The 11355-nt window shown below is 38.6% G+C and overlaps 1 protein-coding gene across 3 annotated transcripts; it reads left to right on the top strand.

The window, feature by feature from the left end:
* Positions 1-8500: 8500 nt before the first annotated feature.
* Positions 8501-11053, top strand: LOC147613060 (U-box domain-containing protein 2-like). 3 transcript variants are annotated; one of them, XM_086782358.1, is made up of 3 exons: positions 8501-8758; positions 8834-10560; positions 10679-11053. In XM_086782358.1, exons 2-3 carry the CDS (start codon positions 8977-8979, stop codon positions 10745-10747), a joined length of 1653 nt encoding a protein of 550 aa, XP_086638484.1. In that variant the 5' UTR covers positions 8501-8758; positions 8834-8976; the 3' UTR covers positions 10748-11053. The 3 variants fall into 3 exon arrangements, with proteins under 3 accessions (XP_086638484.1, XP_086638482.1, XP_086638483.1); XM_086782356.1 differs by having other exon boundaries at positions 8518-8758; positions 8834-11053; XM_086782357.1 differs by having other exon boundaries at positions 8546-8704; positions 8834-11053.
* The last annotated feature ends 302 nt before the right edge of the window (positions 11054-11355 follow it).

Below are 11355 nucleotides of genomic sequence, written 5' to 3'. Positions count from 1 at the left end.
ATTAAAATAATCATATTTTCTATTATCCCTTAAATTTTTCTCTCTCTTGGGAGCTTGGAGCTCTCTCTCTCTCTACAACAACTCTTGGAGTTGCTCTTCTCCTCTTGGTGGACCAATTGATTGGTCGAGGGCTTCACTGCAACTCGAGAATCAAGCCAAACTTGGAGGTAAAATTAATTTTTATGGTTTTTTTAAATTTCTCAATAACTTTCTTCTTCTCAACCCCTCTCAAGCTTGAGAAGCTTTCAAAATGATTGTTTTAATTCAAATCAAGCTTTCCCTAGGTTTCTTAATGTTTAATTAACATTAAGTTAACCTTTATGCTTGAATTGTAATGCTTTCTTTAAGTAAATCTCTCTCTCTAAAAGAATAGCCATCTTTATGGCTAAATTTCTTGAAAAAGGATGCTTCTCAATGATAGTCTCTTAATTCAAAGCTAAACTCTAGGCTTGATAAGCTAGAGATTAAGAAAATGGTATTTTTATGATTTTGTGTTAACAAAATAATGGTTATTTCTTTTAAATTATTTATAAGTAGTTAAAAACTACTTTGATTGATTCTAAATGAGAAATAGATTATCCTATCAATTTGGGAAAAGAGAATAATGGAATTAGCTTAATCTAGTGAGATAATCATAATTAAGTTTATGATTATGGTTAAAATTATGATTTAAATTCATAGTTTGATTTCATGCATAAAAGAGGAACTACTATCATATTTTCATTACAAGCTTTTATTCTTTAGAAACAAATTGAAAATTATCAGTAATAGAGTGAAGCTATGGTAAAATTTTCAAAAAATAATATATATCTTATTTTTATGCATAATGCTAAAAGAGGACTTCCTACCATATTCTAGGATTGGACATCCTATGCAAAAAGAATGATTTTCATCATATTCATGAGAATTTTTTTTTGTAATTATGCGTAATTAATTGATTATGAGAAAAGAGTAAATTTTTGGTAAATTTATTTTTATGCAAAAAGAGGAATTCCCATGATATTTGAGATCCAAGTAATTAAATAGTAAAAGAGAAATTTTTGGTAAATTTATTTTTATGCAAAAAGAGGAATTCCCATGATAATTGAGATCCAAGTAATTAAATGGTAAAAGAGGTATTTTTGGCATAATTCAAATTATGAGTATTTATTAAAAGTGAAATTTTGCGTATTATTAATTTTATTAGGAAATATGGGTAGAATTGATTTTTGTAAATCCCATGAATCTTTTACTCAAAAAGAAGAATATTGAATATATTTCACTTGAGAAATTTGAGAAAGAATATGAAAATATCCATCGAGAAAAAGTACCTTTAACTAGGCCAAGCAATTGGCAGAAACTTAGAAAAGTCCCATCAGTATCGAAAGTAGAAAACGGTACTAAATGTGAATGCGATGTGATAAGATGTGAATGCGATGTGAGTGGATGTGATGAGATATGGATGGGATATGATGTGATGTAAATGAATATGGATGTGAATGTGATGAGATGTGGATGAGATGTGATGTGATGTAAATGGATGTGGATGTAAATGTGATGAGATGTGGATAAGATGTGATGTGATGTACATAGATGTGGATGTGAATGTGATAAGATGTGATGATATGTGAAAGGATGTGATGTGATGTAAATGGATGAGAATGAGATGTGATGATATGTGAAAGGATGTGATGTGATGTAAATGGATGAGAATGAGATGTGATGTGATAAATGTGCATGTGAATGAATGGATGTATGTGGATAGATGTGAATGTGAAGGAATGGATGGATGTGGATGAAGGTGATGAGATATGGATAGATGTGGATGTAATGTAATGTGGATGGAATGAATGAGATGTGATGTGGATAGATGTGGACGTGATGTAATGTGGATGGAATGAATGTGATGTGATATGGATGGAATGAATGTGTTGTGATATGGATGGAATGAATGTGTTGTGATAAGGATAGATGTGGATGGAATTTATGTGATGTGATGTGGATGCAATGAATGTGATGGATGTGAATGGATGCAATGAGATGTGAATGCGATGGGATGATATCTGAATGGATGCAATGAGATGTGAATGGATGTGAATGTGATGTGATGATATCTGAAAGGATGTGATGTGCTGTGAATGGATGTGATGTGGATCTGGGTATATGTGAATGGATGTGATGTGATGTGAATATGATATGATGAGATGTAAATGGATGTGATGAGATGTGAATGGATGAGATGTGATGTAGATGGATGTGATGTGATGAGATGTGGATCTGAATGACTATAAATGGATGTGATGTAAATGTGAATGGATGGATGAGATGTAAGGTGGATGAATGTGATGTGATGTGGATCTAGGTAGATGTGGATGGATGAGATGTGATGTGGATTGGGGTAGATGTGAATGGATGAGATGTGATGTGAATGGATGAGATGTGATGTGAATGGATGTGAATGGATGTGATGTGGATATGGGTAGATGTGAATGGATGAGATGTGATGAGGATAGATGTGGATAGATGTGATGAGATGTAATATGATGTGATTGGATGAGAATGGATGAAGACGATGGAAATACATATGACTGGATGTGGAATAAGCAATGTGAATTGATGTAGAAGAATGTGGAATAACAAGAAATGATGTGGAACAATGTGGAAAGATAAGAGTTCGTTAGAAACTGTGTTTATGAAACTTGTTTTTAAATGACTGTTTTATATCAAGAATGCTGGGAAAGCATTTTGACTATCTTGTGAATGAGGTCGTGGAGACCTAAGTGATAAAGTTGCAACAGTTGACGGAGAGTCAATGGAGGACGTCTCGCATAGCAAGGTCAGCCGAGGTCTTGACCAGCCTCGGTTTTAAATGGTGAGCTTTCGGTATGGTGGATGAGGGACCAAGGAAACGGCCTATGAGTGAAGCGCTAGGTGACCTGCGAAGGAGCCTAGAGGGTGTTGACCATACGGTGCTGGTTTGGGTCGTCGAAGATACCCACGCGTGCGTCGAGGAAGAAAATGGAATAAGGAGTTAGAGTTGTTTTCTGAACTCGGGTATGGATCTGGTTGATTGACCTTGCTGGTCCTCAACGGATGAGTCCATGGCTCTTTTATATGGAATTGTTGGTTGATCTTGCTGATCTTCAACGGAGAGTCCATATGGATTTTCTTATGTGATTATATTTTCGGGTACTATGAGCTAGGAACTATCGAAAAGGCCCCTGAGTGAGCAGGTGGTGAGCATTCTGGTTGCCAATGATGCCATAGGTACACCGATGGAGGAATGTTGCAAAATGGAACTCAAGCTAGATATTTTGGAGGATTATAATCAGTGATACTATGGTTTCATTAAAAGATTGTTTTAAAGATAGCTGAATCTATGAAACAGGCAATTTCATATTGGGTGTGTAAGTAGTGTGACTATCTTGATGTTTACTTGAAGCGCCGACTAGGGGGTCTGGGAACTCTTTTTCCCCTGGTACCCAAGGCAAAACATAACCAAATTACTAAATGGATCCTATCACTACAGTGGTGGTTGGCTAACCCATGGGATTGGATGGGGTTAAGCTAGACTGATGGATCCCTAAAATGAGACTCAATTCTGTTAAGTTACGATAGTTGAAGTAAATCCCAGATAACCCTTGTTCTATGGAAAAGAATCAATGGTTGTGCCTCTTGATGAGGAAAAAAGCGTTGGACTCTATGATCCAAGTGCAAGTCTTTTCCTTGATCTGACCATCAGACTTACGGGTTCAGTCGGATCAGTTTGGTTAGTGATGACCTTGACTACGTTAGAATAAAATTATCCTGGAGGAATCGCCTATGTCTGCTAGAGGCGAGGGAAGTTTTTCCAGGTTCAGTTTTGGAAGAACCGAGGGATTAGTCTCTTGTCCGGATATCCGTGGGTGAGGCCCCGAGTGAGAGGCTCTGCCCTACGCAAGAAGTGCTACTTTCGTTGCTAGCACCCCTCAATTCATTGCGCGGAGGGGGCAGGGATCTTTCATAACCATTGCTCATATTTTTTGACGTAGTAGAGATTGGATACCAAGTTAAGCTTTAAGATTTTGGGCCATCTTGTGATCTCAAATGACATCCCTAAACCCAATCGTCATCACTTAGTTAGCTTTAAGATCTTGGCCCCATCTTGTGCTCTTAAATAGAATCCCTAAACCCAATGGTCATCACTTAGTTAGCTCTTTAAGATCTTGGCCCCATCACTTAGTTAGCTTTAAAATTTTGGCCCCATATTGTGCTCTTAAACGGCGTCCCTAAACCCAACGGTCATCAAATGAGCAGTTAGTTGACTTCCAGTTTTATAATCTAGTACGGACCACACAATACTACTCCTGCCCATTCTCATATGAATGTGTGATCATGAACTATGAATTATGTATAGAGAAGTGGTATGCCATCAATCTTTCAACAATATGGCTATATGTATGAAGACACTTGAACACAAAGCCTTTGATGATTCTCACATGCAATATATTTTTCTTTTTATTTTTTTTAATAATCATGTCTTTGAAGTTAGCTTAGATTATAATTGAAGAGTAGGCATCTTAAGTTTAATTGGCTTAGAAAAGGAGTTGTTTTTTGTGCTAAAGGAAAATATTTCAGCTCATCTTTTAGTTAGAATAATATAAACTTGATGCCTAGAAAATTTAGGCTTGCAGTTACGTTATTGCAGACATCTAGCCTAGTAAATTTAGGCTTGTAACAGTTATAGCGTTGTAGACATCTTACAAATGATGCAATTCCTGAAGCTTACTTTATTATGACCTACACTTGATGAAAACAATGCTGTTATAGATAGCTTAGATGTATGTGCTTTATCCAATTTATCCAAGGAGGAAAAGTGCTAATGATTTAGATATTAGTGGTGTAAAAACTAATAAAGAGGACTTGGATTCAATGATAAAACGATAGAAATTGTACTTTACACTTTTTTCTCTTATGTATGGTTTTTTTAAAACCACCATGACCAAGCAAAATATTTTCCCTTAAAATATTATTAGAAATGTGGAAGTAAGGATTTTATTTTAATGTATGAGTACTTTTATCTCAAAATTTGGGCAAGATTTTATTTTAATGTATGAGTAATTTTATCTCAAAATTTGGGCATGCTTTAATATTGTTGTAGTTTTCAAAGTTCTTTTAAAACTCATATTTCAAGGTCATTTTGAGAAAGCCTTTATTATGATAATAAAGGGTTTCTCAAATTTTCTTCAAAACACCTTTTTTTCAAGGGAATCTTTTGGAAATACTAAACGTTTCTCCTTAGCATGTAATATTACCCATTCAATCCGTAATAGTGTTATATAACCTATTCAAACCCAACAATGTTTCATATTGAAATCCCAAATTGGTAATTAACATTGGCTCAACTTCATAACTACAAAACTATGAAAGAATAAGTCAAGCCACATCACCAAGGAAAGAACATACATCTCTCAAGAAGACATATTCTGTGAATAATCTACCAGTGAAACTTCTCACAATATCATCCAAGGGGCTTGCTGGGGAGCTGGGAAGGGGGTGATGTTAACCTAATTACACCCACCAAAGGAATGCATCTCTCAAAAAGACACATCCCATTAATATTCTACATCAACTTAACAATATCATCCAATGGGCTTATGTAAGACGCGGAGGGGCTAATGTTCACCTAATTACACGCATGAAATGTCAATAAAATATCAAAAATAGATCAATGGGTTTCATTAAAACTCGATTAAGAATTTGGGCAATCACTCCTTATACGTAATCTCTACTGATGATGAGAATATAGTCATTGACTTAAAATAGTATTCACTAAGAATACAAAGTAGATGGTGGTGGTGTATCTCCTATAAGATTGGTGAGAAAGCAGCAAAGGAAATTTGTAGGAAAAGTCATAGCCCTAGAGAGATAATTTAGGCACATGAACCTCATTTAATTTATGATTAAGCACCCAAAACATTACGTAAAACACCATCAACAAGGTCAAAGATATGTGTAAAGGGAATTGCACTAAATCCCACACCCTTTTATGAGAGTGGATACATTCTTTATTTTTAACAACTTTCTTCCTCGTGTGTTCTTGTGCGCTTTTGAGTGGATGTCTTCTATGCTTTTGTTATCAAACACTAGTGAATGATCTAATTGTCCCTTTAATTTTTACCAATCTCATATGTTTTTGTCTATAAACTACAATTAAAAAAAGCAAATGCTTAAGTGGGATCATGCGCACTCATGATGCAATTTACATGTTAACAAGAATCAATTTTCATTCTAGAAATAATGATGATACTAGAATGACAATGTCGAGTGAATTGCCCATTCACTTAACACATAATTGCCCATTCTTATTAACTAGTAGGGAATAAGACAGAACTTTGTTAGAAAGAATGTGATGAGCTTGCTTAAGATAAGAAGGCATGATTGTAGAAAGTGATAGGTGTGTATGGGGTGAGTGATATTTTTATAAGTGGGAAATCTCAATGACTTTGGTTTGCAATTGCTCAAAGTTGTGAAAAAAGGTGCCTACTCCTAGTTCCATTATAAGCATTGAAATTGACTCATTCAAGGGAATCCCATCTTGGTGAATTAACATTGTGGGTCTAATTATATGATTAAGATTGAAACAAAAGGTTGTGTCCTTCAAAAGGCATGGTGATGGTAAAAATTTAGCTTGCATTATTGCTCTAGAGTCTAGCCTTTTGTGACATTGAGACACTAGCTTACTGTTGTGCAAGAGCTATGGCTTTGGTTATGTAGGATGATGCTTGTGCGCTACATCTGGCATTGTTCTCAACAATACGTCACTTTTTGTGAGCATCCACCACTACCCTTGTAGAACCAAGATGGTGGTCTTTGAATTGAGGGTTAAGGGTCCTCCCCCATAGCTACATTAATCTACACACATATGATGGAGTTGCACCACATGTGACTAAATTGAGTTGTGTACCACTAATGATTAGTAAATAAGGGTGCCTTTTCTCTTTCTCATAAAGCAAACCTATGTATAGCTGTGTAAATGATATGAGTGGCATATATGTCATTTATAACAAGACAAATAAAGCAAGACAACACTTATGACTAGTAAATAAGGGTGCCTTTTCTCTTTCTCATAAAGCAAACCCATGTATAGTTGTGTTGTGAATGATATGGGTGGCATATATGTCATTTATAACAAGACAATAGTAACAATCCATATGCAAACACTATGGTCAACGTTATGGTGATAATCAATATGCAAACACAATGGTCAAAATAGAGAAGTTTGTGGTATTGCATAAGCAACCCATGCTCTTATGCTACCATATTGTAGAATATTGGTTTTCTAAAGTAGCTACGAAATTTGCTAAAGTGAATAGTACTAAAAGTGCCAAAAGGGATCTCGGCGTTGCCTAGTACAATCAGTATAGTTAAGTGAAGAGTACTAAGTGCCAAAAGGGAACTTGTTGTTACCAAGTAACATCAATGTAGTTAAGTATTCAAAAAATTTCAAATTTGATTTTCAAAAAATATAAGAAATCATGTGGACTAATCATAGGAACATGTTGATTTGGCATATTCAAGTTGGGTTAAAAGAAATTGTGGATCGAGGTCACAAATCATGATTAGGAACGTTGTGCAAAAAAAAATTCCAATCTTGGAAGCTTGGACATCAATTTAAATGAATGCCATTGGTTACAAAGTCCAAGAAAGTAACACTAGGCTAGTGATGATTTGTTGAATGTTGGGCGGCATTCTTTTTGGATATAGTCGCTTCTCTCTCCTAGGCCACATCACAAGCTTCCGCTAAAACATTGTGATCTCGGCCCCTTGGAAGGCTCAAAGGGCGTTGCTCTCTTCGCCCACAGCACAAGAACCTTGTGAACTTGGACTTTATGCAGCATAGGAGAGAAAAAAAGCGAGGCTTCTCTTTAAATTAAGGGTGGATAGGGTTGGGTGCAAAGCAGCAAGAACTCTTTGGCCACGCCACAAGAACCTTGTGAACTTAGTCTTAGGGGCTTTCCCCATCGGAAAGAAAAAAGCGAGGCTTCTCTTGAAATTAAGGTGGGTGAGGAGATAGATGGGGTCCATAGGATTGTTTGGGTCAGTAAGTAGCAAGAACTCCTTAAATTTTTAAGGAAGAGTGGTACTTTTGGTGAGAAAGGTGGGGGCAGCCATCTTAGAAGGCTCACAAGTGAGCTTACCCAAAAAAAAAGTTTCCCCTCTCGGTGTCAGATGGCCTACAAGCCCAAACGATTTTTATTTAAAAAATACATAGATAAATTGGTTTTATAACTAAAATGTCAAAAATTTGAATCTTTAAATTCAAGACTAGGCAAAATTATAACGGGTTTCAAGTCCAACCGATTTTTATTTAAAAAATGCATAGATAAATCGGTTTTATAACTAAAATCTTTAAATTCAAGGCTAGGCAAAATTATGGTAAACGAAGAAGATTCTATGGGGGACCAGCTCTTGGGTCACAAGAGTACCATGGAGTTGTTGGGCGGCTCGTATTCGATTGGAAATAGTACTTGGGTTCCACTTGCGGGAATTTATGCCACTTGCAGGGATTTATGCCATAACCCACTTGCAGGGATAGGCGAAAGCGCAGAAGAAGACTCGGCTGCTGTGGGGTCTCGACAAGAGAGAGGGAGAGCGAGCGCCTAGAGAGAGAGAGGGCGCGACCCAGTCTATACAGCACCAGAGCCTCCCTTGCTCGCCCCCACCATTAATAGAGCCCCATTTGGTACGCGCACGCAGCTTGATTTCAAGCGCCTTGGTGAAACGTTCAACCCTCATGGTAAACACCACGATCACAGAGATTTTGCAGCGTTCAGAGCGTACTTTAGCCTGACTTGGGGCGATTTTGATGCAGGTGATTAACGCCATAATCATAGAGATTTTGCAGAGCTTCGAGCGTACTGTATAGAAGACAAAAGCGATGGCAATGTGAAAAGCAAAAGCAAGGGCAATCTGGATAGCAAAAGCAAGGACGAGTCAGGGGTCAATGCCTGCTTTATGGAGAGACTGAAGACAGATGCTTCACATGCGGTGAGTGTAGATGCAGAGTGCTATGAGACAGCAGTGATTGTGCCCCTTGATTTTGTATGTGGGATATCTAAGAGAATGATGGAGGACCCTGTAGTGGTGGCCTCTGGGAAAACGTATGAGAGGTCCAGCATCCAGGCATGGCTAGATGCAGGCAACACTCACTGCCCCATCACACTGAAGCCCCTCTCCCATCTCCAACTCATCCCTAACCTCACTTTGAAGACCCTCATTTCCTCCTGGCTGGCCTCCCATTCATGCAATTTCGACACCACCGCCCCCCTTCATACCTTCACGTCATCTTTTAACTACTACTCTTCTTGCCCCAATTTGGGTACCCCAACAGATGCTCACCACCATGGCTTCCCTTCTGACTCATCATCTTCTCTCCCCAAGCTCCTCAGGGATATCCAATTTGATAGCTTCTCTTCAACCTCCGTCAATTCATGCTCAAATTGCATCCCCAAGCATCTCAGAGGGTCCCTTAATGACAGCTTCTCTTCAACTCCCAGTACCAGCGATTGCTCATCATGCTGGGAGCAGGAAAGGGATGTGTATTTGGTGCAAAAAGGGCCACCTTTGGCCAATTCACAATGTCCTAGTCATGATCCTTCATGGAAATCAGTACAGGAAAGGCAAGAGAAAGAGGAACCAAGGTTGAAAAGGGTGCCAAAATGCAATCTGCAATGCAAATCTGATGACCCAATACTCCCCACTGTGAAGCCCTCCATCTATGTTGTTTCCAGGATTAACACCTTGGTGTCCAATCTGTACTCTGAGGATGCAGACAAGCAAAGAAGCTCTGTCACTGAGCTTAGATTACTTGCCAAGAATGATGAGAACTACAGGATGATGATTGCCAATGCAGGGGCATTGAAGCCATTGGTGGCTCTGCTGCAGTCCAGAGATGAAGCCACTCAGCAAGAAGCCACCACCACTTTGCTAAACCTCTCCCTCAACCACAACATCAAAGCCGATGTCATCAAAGTGGGCACCATTGAGCCACTTGTGAGGGTCCTTAGGGAGGGCCTGACATCAGTGGCTATGGAGAATGCGGCGATGGCTTTAGCTACCCTCTCAGTTGGTGAAGAGAACAAGGCAAAGATCGGGTCGACTGGAGTGATTTCGCCGCTACTGGACTTGCTAGACAATGGGTCAACAAGGGGCAAGAAGGATGCAGCCACTGCTCTCTACAGCTTATCTCCTATTGATGAAAACAAGAGGAGGATGGTGAGAGCAGGGGCAACTAGGCTTCTTGTGGATTTCTTGTCTGATGATGGGAGCAACGATAGCATGGCAGACAAGGCCATTGCCATTCTGAGAAACCTTGTGAGCATTGAGGAAGGGAGGGTTGCTTTTGTTGAAGAAGGGGGTATTAAGTTTCTTTTGCAAATTATTCAAACAGGCTCTAGAAAAAGCAAAGAATTGGCAGTCTCCATTCTTTTGCAGTTGTGCAGCCATAGCATCAAGCACAGGTCACTTGTGTTGCAAAAGGAGCCCTTGCCTGCTCTCACGGCCCTTTCCAAATCAGGAAACTCTCGTTTAAAGGCTCAGGTATTAATATTACCATGTAGAAGTCTAACTATGCATTGCTTATCAACCCTTCCTCCTGAGTCTTCCTTGTATGTGCTTAATGGGTGTGCTTATTGGTGGATTATCTGTGCTCGCACAGGTTACTGAACTAATCCATGTTTTGACGGAGCCCAAAGCATGCTTGTTAAAGAAGTTGAGTCATACATGACCTTATGGAGCGCTCCCTAAGGCATGCATGCTGAAGAAGAGGTGAAGGTCACACATGATACATCAAACTGAGCCCCTTTGCAATATATATTCTTATTTGGGCATGTTCCTGGATTCATGTAGGTATATATATATTCTTTTTTGGTAGTCTTGTGGATTGACTACCATGGCACGCTCCTAAAAGGTGAATTTGGGCATGTTCCTGGATTCATGTAAATATAAATATATTCCACTAGTTTATCTTGACTGAACCACATGCATAAACCAAGATATTGTACAGAATTTGTACAAAAAAATGGTGCTACAGTAATGTGTACTGATCTCTCGTTTTGTTAGCACTTGAGCATGCCATTGACATGCTTCCATTGGTTGGCTTTGAGTTCAAAGCTCTTTTTATATTTTAAGGGTCTTACAGGGTTTCTTAAGACGGCTGCTGCTTGTTTGATTGAATCACCAATCCCCACCATGAACTGTACGACCAGCTCCTCTTTGCTCCCTTGCTGATGTTAGGCCAGTTTTCCACCAATGTTTTTCCACCTTTCCTTGCAACTTTTGGTGGAGTCTGCTATAGGTCTTGCTCTTGCAAACATTGGAATACAGTTACACCTT

Source organism: Cibotium barometz, chromosome 44, assembly GCF_041138505.1.
Source record: "Cibotium barometz isolate CiBa-2024 chromosome 44, ASM4113850v1, whole genome shotgun sequence".
Classification (NCBI taxonomy): domain Eukaryota; kingdom Viridiplantae; phylum Streptophyta; class Polypodiopsida; order Cyatheales; family Cibotiaceae; genus Cibotium; species Cibotium barometz.
Note: the sequence above shows the minus strand (reverse complement) of the source record. Positions and strands in the feature narration are given on the sequence as shown.

Excerpts from the sequence above, each read along its gene's own strand:
- LOC147613060 (XM_086782356.1), top strand. The coding sequence starts at position 8,977 with ATGGAGAGACTGAAGACAGATGCTTCACATGCGGTGAGTGTAGATGCA.